This window comes from Paramacrobiotus metropolitanus, unplaced genomic scaffold (assembly GCF_019649055.1).
Source record: "Paramacrobiotus metropolitanus isolate TYO unplaced genomic scaffold, Prichtersi_v1.0 Parri_scaffold0000095, whole genome shotgun sequence".
NCBI classification, from domain to species: Eukaryota; Metazoa; Tardigrada; class Eutardigrada; order Parachela; family Macrobiotidae; genus Paramacrobiotus; species Paramacrobiotus metropolitanus.
Window position 1 is genome coordinate 279418 of NW_026570315.1, and position 15064 is coordinate 294481.

At 43.4% G+C, this 15064-nt stretch overlaps 1 protein-coding gene and 1 long non-coding RNA gene across 2 annotated transcripts; both read right to left on the minus strand.

The window, feature by feature from the left end:
• Nucleotides 1–9919: 9919 nt before the first annotated feature.
• Nucleotides 9920–13177, minus strand: LOC129596776 (uncharacterized). Its single transcript, XR_008691483.1, has 3 exons — nucleotides 13020–13177; nucleotides 11862–12381; nucleotides 9920–10616 (listed from the first exon to the last, which is right to left on the minus strand). It is a non-coding gene; the product is annotated as an uncharacterized LOC129596776 (long non-coding RNA).
• Nucleotides 13178–13704: 527 nt separating this feature from the next.
• On the minus strand, nucleotides 13705–14501 carry LOC129596786 (uncharacterized). The gene is made up of 2 exons (XM_055494130.1): nucleotides 14018–14501; nucleotides 13705–13920 (listed from the first exon to the last, which is right to left on the minus strand). The coding sequence occupies exons 1-2, from the start codon at nucleotides 14393–14395 to the stop codon at nucleotides 13705–13707; spliced, it is 594 nt and encodes a 197-aa protein (XP_055350105.1). The 5' UTR covers nucleotides 14396–14501.
• Nucleotides 14502–15064: the final 563 nt, after the last annotated feature.

Consider the following 15064-nt stretch of genomic DNA (forward strand, 5'->3'; position numbering starts at 1 on the left):
TGGAGGGCCATCGTGCGTTTGATCACGGTTTTGTGTGGGTTCTCCGATGGTGCCCAGTCCCTGCGCCTGGCGCTTGAGGCAATTCCCGCTGCCACGGTGGCTACCAGCTCGTATGCAGGTAAACTGGCAATCCGGGCAGGTCCACGTCATTGCAGATCTGAGTAAGAATTCAACGGCAGAAAAGGAAGTTCGGAGCCAAGAAGAGGAGTACTTACAAAGCACGGGACGGTGGGGACCCGATAACTACGGGACGAGCTGCCACGACAGCCTCTGAAGAAATTCCGAAGAAATTCTTCAGACTAGGTCCCGTAGCCACCCTTCATACTTGGATGAGGGAAATTAATCATCCAAGGGGCAATTGACAAACCCAAATATCAAATATAATCTTCATTGCGATAACATATTCAGACAATAGTTGGTCAGTTCAGATGTCTTACAAAAGGTAAAGGCTGTACGTATTACAGAAAGAAAATGGAAAAGCATACAACGAAAGTGCTAAACAATTATATAAAATACAAGTAACCGTGCCCCTATCCTGACCACCCCCCCTGAGGGGGGGGGTGTACCAGGGGTAGTTTGTAGTTTTAAAACTTCACTATTATAGGATCTGTTTACATTGCCTTTATTCAGTCAATAAAGACTTCTGTGAGCTCCCTGCGCTTGCCTATTTCATGGTAAGCAGACGTTAGATTTTCTTTCCACGAATCTCTGAGGAGACGGTTAAGGCATCTTTTGGAGAACCCGAAGGAACCCACGGTAGTCGTGCAGACTGACTGCAAGAGCAGCCTCTAATTCGACCGTTGATCGGACTAATCATACCGTCTTGCAGCTGGGGATAAACGGGTTGACGGCTGAAGCGAACAGCTGTTGAGCTACAGTTTCTTGACTCTTCCACATTAGAAGAGCACTTTTTCCCGCACGCACGGAACTTCCCCTTCCCTACTGACGGACACCAGACTCGCTACGAGAGTCTGCAGTGCGATAGGATTACTCCTTTATACGGGATCTTCGCCTTGAACGGCAACCCGCAACTTTAACGGCAGATCTCTATCGAGAAACGACGGACCACCGACCTCCCAACAGCGCACAACCGACCTCCACGCAACCGTAACGAACCGGTAAAATCGTAGTTACAGGTTGACATAGGTCGACCATACTGAAAAGGCAAATTCCTACGTCGAACTGAACTGAACCAGGTCGAATTCCTACGTTTTAACGGCCAAAATTAATTTCGAACGACTTAAAATAACTTTTTAGCGGATGAAAGTAAATTTTCGTCGGAGAAACCGACTTAAAACTTACTTTTACCGACCTCTTTTTGACTAACTGACTACTCTGGTGAACCGACCAGAGGTCGCTCATCTTCTTGCCTTTCCTTTTTGACGGACATTTCCCCGTCAGAAAAATTTCTAATCTCAAGAACTACTTCTAACGGCTAAAAAACTAAAAATTTGACTAAACAAACTTTTTGGCCGACCTAAAATAATTTGTTTTTCCGCGGAAAATAAGGAAAAAAATTGTTGAACTTACTTGTGATGTCAGAACGCTTGATTTCAGTGCTTTAGCGTCAGCCAATCAGCGTGCAAGGGAAACTTCCCATACGCTTAACACAGGCGTGAGTCATCACTTCTTGAATTTTGCACGCGGCTCGGTATTCGTGGTGTATTCAGTGAAGTGCAAGACCACTATACCCTGTGACGTCATACTGGTCAGAACAGTAGTATAGGACGTACGTCACCGTACTACTATAGCATACTGTACTGTACCGTAGTAGTGTATTATATCCTTGTTGTATTGAGTCATACACAGGCACATCAACAACAACAACAACATTAAGTCGGATCGACCTGACCCTCGGAAGTTCCTGCAACCGAAGACTTTCCGGATCTTCGGATACCCCACCATAAGGGGTAGTCTGAGTTAACCGCTCAAAGCAACAAGTCTTTTGTGGCTCCACCCGAGCCGACCTTCCAAAACCATGTCGAATCAACTGACTAAAGGGGTCGGGCGACAGCCCCCAACCACAAAGGTCAGAAGTCCACCGACCAACCAGGCCGGATTTCCATCAACCAAAGAGGCCGGACCACATCAGACCACACAAATCGGAACTGAGGTTGGAAGAAAATCACTGACCAACCGGGTCGGGTTTCCACCGACCAACCGGGTTGGATTTCCACCAACCAAAGAGGTCGGATCTCAACCGACCACACAAGCCAAAACTGAGTCCGGTCAATAACAACCGACCAAGGACGTCGGTCAAAGCCACTCGACCAGTCCAGACCAGAGGCCGACCACGGAAGTCGGAACCTCACTGGTCAACTAGCAAGAAACACGGATCCAGCCGACCAAACTAACGGCCAGAATGGAAGAAACCGAGGCACCGCCACGAAGCGGTCCTCACCCAGATGGATCACCGACCAACATACTGGCACCTAACGAAAGGGCCATTTCACCGTTAAGTCGACCTTCGCCAACCGGAAGCAAGTCGACCTGGGCCACAGAAGCTCTACTCACGGTGAAGTCGACCGAGTCACCGACAAGTCGGCCTGTCGACCTACTGACGAAACCGTTACCACCCATTTTTGAGCTGGGTGGATCGGATAGTGAAAGGACTCTGTCCCCAACAGATGAAGCCTTCGACACCACCACCACGGAAGTGGTACATCTCAACATGATGGACAGATTCTTTCAAACACCTGTGGCACCCCGTGCGGGAGCCCGCGGATACCAAGCAAGTACACTAGAGCACACTCCGCAACGGTGGATTACGGCAACACCGCCGGAAAGGATCGACGACATTGATCACCTCCGTGAACGATGCCACTAACTGAACACACAAGTCGTGCTGGCGGACTAACTCGTTAACTTTACGGAGGAATTGATCGGACAACTTAACGAAACTCACCACCTCGAACGAAAGAAATGGAAGGCCGACTTAGCAGTCGCTAACAAGGCGATCGCCGACTATCAGCGTGAGATAGATCGGCTAAATGTTCAACTGAAGCGGGTCGACCAACCCTATATCATGCACTCTCTATGGAGATTTTTACTGCAAAACGATGAGACACCGTATATCAGAAAAGGTTGTAATTATGAGTTCCCACTGCTGAAAATACAGGTTTGCTGAAAAAAACAATTATGGTAAATATCATGGCATTGGCACTAAGTGCGTGTACATCTTCTGACACTTGATCCTTTCGCCCACGACGAAACAATATGTCTTGTACTGGCGTACTGCCTTCAGTCAGGCTGTACCCAACAATGCCTTTGTTGGGTCAAAAACGAGGTCCACGACATTTTTCCGTTTAAAAAAAAAATCAGTGAAAAGTTGGGAAAAACGACGAAACAGGTTTTCATTCAAAATCGTCGGGTTTCAAGATACCAGTATTTAAATATGATTTGGTTGTAGAATAATTTCGTCACATCGTCTTGTTGCAAAAAAAATCGTTTGGTCACAGTTCAGGTAACCCGTACACCGGCCATTTCTTTACATACACAGCATGGGAATTCACACCTGGACACTTTTGTATGAACCAGTAGTTTATTCTGTCCCTATAGAAAACGCGCTGCGCTCTAATCTCTGTGGTGAGCAATTTTGTGCAACACATAAAGCAGACATTGCTTGTTTTTACTTTGAATAACCGACAAATAAAGTACATATTTTTATATTGTATAAGCACTGCTAACTTTTGTATTACAGTGAAACTTCTCTTAACATTCACCTTCCTATAACATTCACCCTTTTACTGCATACACGTAGGCTGGGAACCAAACCGTCCGGTAGACTATAACAAAGGGGAAGTTCTCTGTATAACATTCACCCCTTTACAGCTATAACATACACCTTTTATGGAACCGATAACAGTTTTTACCAGATTATTCAGCCCCAGCATAACATACAGTTGGCTAGGCTGGTAAAAAAAACCATTTCGGTGACTTTAAAACAGAGTTCCGGCTTCTATTTGTAAACCGTTCAGTACCGGATCTTCCAACTCCAGGCATACAAAAGGGCAGCAAAACCAACATTCAGACCGAATAATATCCACACTCTGGTATTTTGTTAATTTTTTGGTAAAGTAAAACCTCCGGCGGCTACGCCCCTGAGCCCTTGAGGGCAGTGCCCCTGGGTGCAGTGCTCCTGTATAACATACACCTCTCTGTAACATCCAGAAAGCCTGGAACGGAGGGTATATTTTATAGAGAAGTTTCACTGTATATGCATCATATTTGTGAGTACGGACTCCGGGCAGGGTATGCCGTAGTGCATATGAAGCCGCGTATTATGTGATACGCGGTTCCATATGCACTACGGGTATGCTCACGCTGTAAGATCAGTGCGGTAATCCGATACCGCTAATTAGAATTTGCCGCTCTCGTATGCAGATCAGACGCGCTTTTACTCTTCGTGGCTACATGCGGGCAGTTCATATATATTACACTCGTGGACAAGGGTGCCGGGCGGGAATGTTCACGTTTCTGCTTTTCCTTTACTGTTTACTTAATGTTTACTGTCAGCCCGAAATCTTTACGTACTTTTACTGTTACTGTTCTCAAAAAACTTTACTGTTTAATTACTGTTTAATATTAGGCTGCTGTTTACTGTTTACTGCCAGTTTACTTACTGTTTACTATATAAAGCAACATTGGTTTCATCACCGGCAGCGACCCGTTTAATAACTTTCAAAAGCGCACCTTGCAAAATCGTTACCCGATGGGATAGTGTTCAGTGCCGATGGGATAGTGTTCAGCTGCGCCGCATAGAGCACTCTTTGGTTTTAACTTGCAAATTAGTGTTTGGTATGATTCCCTTTTGCGATTCCTTTTTTGTTAGCTATGAATCGGTTGCTGCCGTTGATAATGTTGCAGGAAATACACGGGACGCTACCCACATGGGAGAACATCCATTTCCGATTCTACCCGCCGATAGCACCTTCTGTGGCAAAACAGGGCCAAAGTGTGCCCCCGGGCCAGCCCCAGGGCCAAAATGTGCCCCACCATCCGGCGCCGCCGGCGCCGCGCCAATAGCTGCGGCACCACCCGGACCAGCTGCTCCGCCAAACCAGGGCCAGAATTCGCCCACGCTGGTCCAGCTACCTAATGGGACATACGGATAGATGGCATCCAACGGAGCCATTCAATATATCCCCGGCCCAGCGTCACAGGCACTGCAGCCGCCACCTCAAGTGGTGATACAGCAGATAACGCTTGCACCTTCGCCAAGGGCCAGCCCACCACTCAACAACCTGGAGACCATTGACCGATATGCAAAAGCCAGCGCGAAAGCCAATAACCGCACCACTCTACCACCCTTCGATGGAGATAAAACCATGGTGAAGGGATGGATTGCCCGGGTCAAAAGGATCTTGTAGCAATCGTCTGACTTAACCAAGCCAGACCCGGACTTCATGAGCCGAATCTATGGAGTCTTGACCAAACCGGTCGAAGAGTGGTATATGGGCCAAATGAACCGCAAAGAAGACGATGGCTATACGGTCGAAAAATGGCTCCAGAAGTTCCAAGAGCGGTATGGCAATAACAACCAGCAAGCCAACGCTCTGGGAGAAATCACGAACCGTTTCTACCGACACGGTCCTGAGACTCCGGAACAGTATTAGGATGCAATCCTGACTCTCCAGGCACGCGCCAACTTGGACGACACCATGACGCTGCACTTTCTCAAAAACAACGTGCACGAGTCCGAACTGCGCCGCGCTCAGGACATCAGACTGCCGAGGTCCCCGACAGAATTCCGGGACTACATTCGGCAGTTCACGTCGGGAAAATCCCAGTACGACGAGAAGGCGGGCCAAGACTACCCGGTAATTCGGGCGGCCATGCCAACGCCACCAGCCCAAGTCGTACCTCGCCAGTCAACACCGCCGGCATACTATCCTCATGCTTTGGGGTACCAGCTGTGATGCAGCTGCATATTCCGCGGCATTACGTGGATTTGCACCGAGCTCGCTAGCAGCCACTTTTTCCACAGCTCTTCCGCATTGGTTTTTGTTGGCTTTATTGTTATCACAATAAAGGAGATATCTTGCTCCCATTTTTGCTCTCATATCTGACAGTATCTTGAGAAAATTTTGCTTGGATTAAAGAACAGCTGCCTCAAGGTCAGTTTTAAAGATCGGTTTGCGATAACGCTTAATGTTTACAAGTGTCTCTTAATTTCAGTGTTTTTATGTTGCTCTTTTAATTCTCTTTTTGTACTGATTGTCTGTAGATCACGATAAGGAGTGATTCCTTGCATCTAGGGACGTTAAACAATAAACCTAAACCTAAACCCGTTACGTCATGGTTTTTACGCGTTGCAGTTTGCGCGTTGCTTAAGGGAAGTTAGTGGTCCGGTACATCACCCAAAATGCGTGCACATGCACGAAAACTTTCTTTCGCACAACTCTTAAGAACAGATGACCTCTACCTGTGATTTCTTCTTGCATGTCACGTTGGACAACATAATAGTACTGTACGCATTTGGCTCAAGTGGCACAATATCTTAACCGAAATTGCTTCTGTTCTTATGGTGTAAAACGTAAAGATAATATTGACGATTAATCATTAATGCCTCTGAATATTGAAAAATTGTGATTATGAAATTCCCTTGAGGGAATAGGACTATCACCGCCCATATGAAACATTCTGGTTTAGTTACTTTTAATAAGTATCACACGAAAGAACGCATACTTCGCTTTGACCATTATTTCGAACACTTGCACTGTATGGATCAATAAATCTAACACTGGGCCGAATTAGCAGCTACTCTAGCGGCGACTACTTGAGCAGCTAAACTGGCCGATTGAAATGCCAAACATTTCGCACTGTAATCTGCACAATGAAGTTCAAAGTGTGAACAGAATGCATAGTAGTTTTTTTATTTTGCCTGTTGCATAGAAAATTATTGTTATATATTATCTACTTTTTAGTATTAATTGTTCATTTAATTTATGGACAGACCAAATCGTATTAATCCTGCGGTCCAACAAGGGTAGACCAACACGGGCAAATGTGTGTGGAGGGTGTTCGATATATTGATTCACACAGTGCAAGTGTTCGAAATAATGGTCAAAGCGAAGTATACAATCTTAGTACGAGTATTAAAACAAAAATAAAAGTCGAAAACACTTCCTCGATATTATTAAAGCGTATGAATGTTGTCTAAGCGGTTCACCTTGTGTGGATACCTGTTCTCACCAGCTCACCATACGGATAGCATGACTAGACACATTTATCGGAAGCTGCCCATTCTATTTCTAAACTTGATTTTAGTTTTGGACTTTCGTCCGTTCGTACGGGACGTACAAATAAAGTTAGGCCTGCGATCTGGCCGCACAGTGAATTGGTGTTTCTCGATTCTGGTAATCGTAATCATAGCTGTTTCGTGACCTTACATCCTTTTCCAACCTGAACAGTCAATTGCTCCTTGGAAGCGCTGTATAAGCAACTCCAGTTGAGATGCTTTAATAGCATCGTTTTATTATTGAGGTCATTTTGTCTTGCATTTTGTGAACATGGGTTTGCACATTTTGTGAAAATGGGTGCCAGGCAGAATGTGTACGTTTGTGAGACGGTGCTGTAATTGGATACCGCTGATTAATTAAAGCCGCTTTCACAGCACATGCACAAACAGTGCAGATGGAACAAGATCAGAGGCGCTCGTACTATGTGTGGCTCTTTGGAAAGAGATGCCGTGTATTGCCATCGTGAACATGGGTGCCGGGCTGGATAGCTCACGTTTGTGGACACGCGTACCGCTTAATGGCCTGTCTAATGATTTCGAGCTTAGGCCTTTTGTTTGTATTCTAATTACTAGACAGTAGACATCGCATACTGACGACTTCTGTATCCCGTTGTTTTTTGCTGTTATGACTTGTTTTGCTGGATGACCATTGTCCACTTTTTGCACCACGAATTTGTGAACACGGGTGCCGGCAAAGATGTTCACTTTTGCAAGGAATTCCGCTCATGCTAGTCGGCTTGTTACCATTTATGAGCCAAAAAACATCTGCACCATAATATGACTCATAATTCATAAATAGGAATAGCAGCTGCTAAGCGGTTGCGGAGCGAATAGTCAGCGTTTTATTACTGTATATGTAATTACACATTAAAATTTAAGAAGTTTTTTATAACTTTTCACCACAAGCCCAATATCCCAAAAATCCTTGCAAAGATTAACGGCCGAGGGTAAAAATTAGGTTTAGGAGCAGCATCAACGTTAATAACTCAACAGAGTTGTGCGAAAGAAAGTTTTCGTGCATGTGCACGCATTTGTGGGATGTGCCGGAATACTTACTTCCCTTAAGCAAGGCGCAAGCTGCAACGAGTAAAAACCATGACGTAACGGGAAACGACTTCGCAAAATGCGCTTTTAAAATATCTAATGTTATTAAACAGGCCGCTGCCGGTGATGCAACGTGAACATTCCCGCCCGGCACACGAGCTCACAAACGTGAACATCCCCGCCCGGCACCCTTGTTCACGATCGTTCACCCGTTCCACAAACCCGGATTGTAAATTTATGTATTTTTAAGTCTTTGAGAAATACATAAAAATTTAAAGTTAAACTGGGCTCGCACAGATGCTCAGTAACGTTAAACGTATGATGCGCTATATTGCCCATAGGCTATAGCACAGTGTTGAATTTACTTTTAAATTTTGTTCTGGCCACGCCCATTCATCACAGTAGCTGAAAATAATTTTTTGCTTATTCCAGTGTTCTTTATCTTTCTGCAAAAGATCAGATTTTTCTGAATTTATAGCCGGTGACGGGGCCCTGGTGAGATAATAGGCGCTGTTGTTGCTCTCGTGGTGGTATGTAATGACTTACAGTCAAATCTCGTGTTATCTGTAACTGAGATAATTTCTTCATTTAATTTTTTTTTCAGCGAGCGAAGCTCGTTTTTGTCCAGTGCCCATATTGTAGAATAAAAAAGCGTAAGCTCTTCATGATCCATATTACAGACCTTCACCACTGTGACTATATAGTAGTAGCTTGTGAACAAACGTACCACAGACAGGGACGCTCACGTTTGCTTGGTTCGACATTTAGGCTTTTATTTTAACGATATACAAAGCGAAACGGCAGATCGAAGAGCATTTGGATTCGAAAAGCAATAACATAATTTATTATCTTTCCCGAAATTACCGGTCCACGAAAACAGTTAGTCCAAAGCTATAAAACATAAAATGCGTTATTGCAGTGCTAACAAGCCAATGTCCACTAATTATTGCTTCGAAACTTAATGATAAAATTCGCCGATATTTATGAAGGGTGTTTCTAAAAGGTGGTGACCACGGTTGTGGGCGTGGTCGCTGTGGGCGTGGTCGCTGTGGGCGTGGTCGGTTGTGGGCGTGGTCGTCAGTGGTTGAGTGTGGTTTAGAGTGGTCATATGTGGTTGTGGTCAGTGGTGGTCAAAAACTTCCGATTCAATGTTCACTATTTAATATTTCGGCAGATTTTTATTGTGGCCTTACGCGCATTGTACGGCTAAATAGGTGAATATATATTAATAATTATGCTAACAAAATGTATTTACAGCGGAAGTATTTACATAAAAATTACAGCGGAAGAAGGGTTTGCAAATGTCAGCTAACGAATTTTACGGATCATAAACTTGAGTCATATAGTGGTGGAGCTATGGCACCGCGATATTCTGCGGCTTTTTTTGACTTTAACAAAAATTGCACTTCAGTACTCGTTTTTTGGTATTCATCTGTATACGCGCATTGTTAAAATTTTTACCCGTCATCGCTTTAGTTGACCATTAAATGAACAGTAGGTGCATATTTCATACGCTAGCTACGATGTTATACTTGGGATTAAAAAAATGCTTACTTATTTAGCACTTTTATTGACAAAGAACAATATGACATGACACCCTTGACAACGAAAACAGAATCCCGTATGATGCAAATTGCCAGCAAACAACGATTACCTAAAGAAAACAAAGCCATGAAGCCGCACTTTTAACTAAACATTCATGCCATAAGTTGCATTATTAATACAAAAATATGTAATCGCGCGATCAAAACCACAAGAGGATGATATGAAAAAATTTGCTGGTTATGATTTCAGTTTATAGAAGCTTCCCCACAACCAGTATCAAATAATAATAGTGCGCTAACCGCAATGCCGAATTATTACAAAATGAAGCACAACTCGATCAAAAAATTATTGAAAAGATGACAAATATTTCCCTACTAATGGCTACCATAGTGCAGCTAAAAAGTGATGGCACTTTCCAAAACTTTTGCATATACCGATCCTAGCTTAGCCTTTGTGCTAGGGCTGACCAAATATTCTTTTGGCTCTGACCCTGGATGTTTTGAGGCATATAGGTTAACGCAAGCCTTGTTAACGTGAAGGTATACATTTCTCTGTTGCTCTTCAAACTGGTGGGTTTCTGGGTTTTTGAACGAACGTGGTCCACGCGTAACAAATACCAGATCATCCGGAGCATCTCTGTCGCGAGCAAACTTTCCGCCGCATCCACAGCAAGAACTCACTTGTTTGTGGCAATCAACTAGTTTCCAGATTTCATACTGGCTTGGAATGGGAGACGGTTTGGATGCATGATTTAACGTACGAATTTGCATCCAAACTCCAGTGGTTTCTGTTTTAGAATAAAGAAGGAAGCAATAATACCGTTTCTCAAGCATAATAAAGTTTTCTATGGTATATACAGTAATGTACTGTACTTCATAAAGGTGGTAGGGAAACCTGCCGTATGCATGGCGCCCTTAGCCTTAGGTGCCACCATCTTTCTGAAGTACAGGTTATCATAAATATTACACTGTAAAAATTAGTAAAACACTACGTAACTAGGAAAGTGCACTCGCTTGTAGCGGGCATTGTATGACCGAAGTGTAGCAGGGCTAGATTACAAGAAAACGTTATAATGTAAGAGAAAGAGTAAAATAAACTGATATCCATACTGTATAATCCAGTTCAGTGTAATACAGTATTATTTGCAATAATGCCGTGTATACTGGGCGTGACCAAACGCGTTCCACCATTTTCGGCTACTGTTGAAGTCAACCAGCTGGTGGTTTACGTTGTGCCTTGACAATGACTCATGTAAACGGCTGCTATTAAAGCTGTGTGGCATTGATGGATCATGTGGTATTAGCTGCAATATTTTTGTATTTACCTGTTTACCTGCGATTTACTGCATTGTTATATTATGTTATGCTGGACTGGATTATGTACATATAATGTAATTAGGTACTCGAATAATGCGGTATTATGTGCAATATGTTCCTGTATAACTTAAAGATGTATAGAAGTGTTGCCACAGGTGACGTTTGATCACGTGACAAGAGCTGGTGGAGCGGAAGCGATTTTGCTCGTAAGCTACAACGCTATTCGGCCCATGTTCGTACCTCCCTTGCTCACCAACCAAGTGGAGTTTTAACAAGCAGATTGTGCCGAAATAATTAACATACAGGGATAACTTAACTTGGGAACGTAGAAGAAGGATTTCTGCGGCACCAAAGTTACAGCTACAAACAAATTTCCTAGTTACCCATACTGCCGCGGATTTCGGTTGAAAATGCTTATATTTGCTGCAGTTGATTATTTCTGTTGGCGCTTCGTTAAATTCGCTGTCGGTTTTGCCACGGTTGGGCTTTTTTTCGGCTCGAGACGTCACGAGCTCTGTGGCAACCTTCTATACTCCATGTATACTTAAAAGATGTATACCATAATTTTCAATTTTTGAATTTTATTTTAGTAATTACTCAGTGCGCCAAGATATTAATTTACGTGTACGTCGCTGCGTTGCCTGCTACACGGACAAATTTCGCACAAAAATTGGTTTAATTAAGGGTTTTTTAGAGTGTATCTCATTAGTCAATACCTTTTCGGTGCGCGAAGTTGAAGCTTGACGGAGATCGTTAGGTTTGTTACCACTCACTGCAGACTTTGAAGAAAGGGTGGTAACGGGTGGCTTTCGTTTCTGTGGACCTTTACGCGGTTTCGACCCAGCTCCCTTGGGTACACCAGATTTCATATAAGACTGCAGCCCATGCCGGCCCTTCTCGGTATCGCTGCGTTTGTTGAACCACTCAACGAACTTTGGCATAACATTCAAATGCATGGCATGGCGACGCAAAACGTATGCTCACAGAATCCTTGCATACGAAACATCTGGCAAGTTTTGCCACACCCAATACGTCCGTTAGTCGTGACTGCGTCGACCTGAACATAAGACTTGTTCGACGTGGATTCAGCAACGAAAAATGTGTTTTCTCGCGTGGGATGGGATGAGATGCCACCATTTTTTCAGAGCAGCAATATTCCGGGCAATATCAAGCGCGTTGCAAACTGCTTCCAGACCAACTCCTTGCAGATGCTGCAATAATTCTCCAGCAGGATCCCTGTAATACTTCGTATTAATAATAATAATTATTAAAATTGTATTTTTAGTGGTAATCATAAAACTAATAACAGTGGTCACCAAGAGCATTATTTTGTATACTCAGTACACTCAGCCATAATGACCACCGATTTCCCCACAAAAAAGTTATCACTTCGTTTATATGGCTTCAAAACCTGAAATTTGATTCACGGCCTTCAGCATTATTTTATATTCAGCACATATGTATGTTCGACTTAACCGCATTATAAACTAACGTGCCGGATACTAAACAAACAGTATTTTTTACACTGTCATACAGCAGCACATTTGGGAATTTGTAATTTATATCATATACAAGTACCAAAACTATGTTTTATGCGTAATCAGTTATTAAAATTGTTTTGTAATGTGGTAGAACGCGGAGAATGGTTCTGAGCCTGTGTGCGGTGTGAAATTCGTACGGAATGCGAGTACCGACAAAGTACATAGTTGAAGGGCGATACCTTTCATTTTATAGTGTTACAAAGACTTTTCAATCTTATTACTTGTTTTTTTAGCGCAATACAACGTTAATTTGGCAAATAATAATAATTAACACATCTATTATGGTTTTCTGGCAAAGGTGACTGCGGGAATAATTTTCAGTTTTAATCTTACCCTTGCAGTAGTTTCTCGAAAGGACACGCAGAGCTAATTCCATCGCTCTTTTTGTCCGGATCAAAACGCTCGTTATGAATACGATGCAAGGCGGTACGGCGCGATGAATTAGACATGCTGGAATAGCTAGTTTCATTGACTGCAAGATAGCTGTAAGCTGGCGCAAGGCGATAGTCTCCAGCTGATCGCACGGCAAGCTCTAAATTTGTGGCTTCCTGTGCAGCAAACTTTTCCAGGTGTTCAACGGCCTGGAAAGGCGTCAGGTGTTTTTTTAACTCTTGTTTGATTGAGGAATTCAAACTTTCGATGCCATTTTGAGTGTAAAACGCCACTCCAACACCAGCTGTATTACGGATGGTTGTCTGTAAATATAGACACATCCAAATGTGATATTGAACAGTAGACAATACAGAGAGTTATCGGGTGCTCAATATGAATAGTAAAAGTAAGCGGTTATGGCAAAAAACTGAAAAACTGCTTGAATAATTTTTTAGATTTTTACTTACAGTACTTATGCAAATCTGTATCAAGTTTATCTTTATTGCTTCTTCCATTACTTATGTTAGTATTTCATCACGCACAATACTCACGTTAAACTGATCGCGGAGAACTGCAGCCCTTTCTGATTTAAAATATGAAGCGAACGATGACCCGTTCTGATGAGCGCTGTTCCATTTTTCTAGCACTAACGCATCATTGAACTCCCGGGCGTGGCATGGTCGACCAGTGCAAACGTGCGCTCGGATCCTGACCTTTCTCCAAATATGTCGCAGTAAATCATTTGTTTCAGGTCCTGCATTCCTAGATCCGTCAGCTTACGCTGAATGTTGTCCCACCCGTGAATTTGGCAGACAAGGTGCTTTGCACCCGAAAAGACCGTTAAAAGTGCTTTAAAGAGCGCCTAAAAAATCGGTTATTACAGTTATGGCCGTGAGAAAAATGCTAGAATTTGGAATGATAGAAGTGGAGATAGTTGTGTGTACTGCGCTTCGAATTACCTCATCGGAGTCTGTTCCCACAAACTTCACATCCCGCAGTATCGGACGGTCTTGAATCAACCGTGCCGCTGCCGCTACATAGGCTTCAAAGTTTTTATTCCAATGCAAACATGCCGCAGCAATTACTACAGGAGGACTGCCTGTTCGTTTATTGGTCACCAGCATATGGCGCACGCTGAACAAGGTCACATAAAATTTCCCAATATTGAAGGTAGTGTCCACGGACAAAATACTTCCACCCTTGACAACTGCGAATCGTGGGGCATTGTTAAGCTGCCGATCAGAAGCACACACCAGCAAAAAATCCGGAGTTGTCTGAATACAGCGAATGAATGGCCTTCCCGATTCATGATCTCTCTGGCACTTTGCCTGGAGCATTTCGTAATCGTTGATTTCTTTTCGCTTTGTAGCCGCTCGTTTATAGTTCGAAATGCTCTTGGAATCAGGAATTTGTGCCGAAGAAGGGATACTGTCCAATCCACCCAGGTCAGCTATGATAGAATGTTTGATTTATTTAGACGGGCAACCTATGGCAATAAGAAGGTGAAATGTGCTACTACAGACTCAGAATACTACAGTAATTTAAGTACAATTGAACACCTACGGTTCCTTAAAAAGTGTTCAAAGTAGACGAGTGTTCAATATTCGCAGTAGCTGCCCCAGGGGGAACCACCTTGGGGGGCCCCCGGGGGCAGCAAGACGGACTCCCAAAGGCAGCTATCGGGGGTCTCCCTTTTGTGCCTAGTCTTTTCAGAGATTAGGCCTATACCGCAAAGTACTAATTTCAAAGCAATTGCGCCCAACTAATGAAACTTTTAACGCCATTTTAATACGAAAACATTGTAGATCAACTAAACAGAGTCAGGTTATAGATAACAAACTGTATGTGGTGTAAAAACAAGTAACACGCGCATTCAAAACGGTATTGTTCAAAGTTATTCTCTCTCTGCCGTCTTTTTTACATACCGGAGCCGGATTTTATGCCTTTGTTCACATTGAACAGAGTCATTTTATTAGTACGGTTCCAAGTAAAGCGTTCAATGTTCA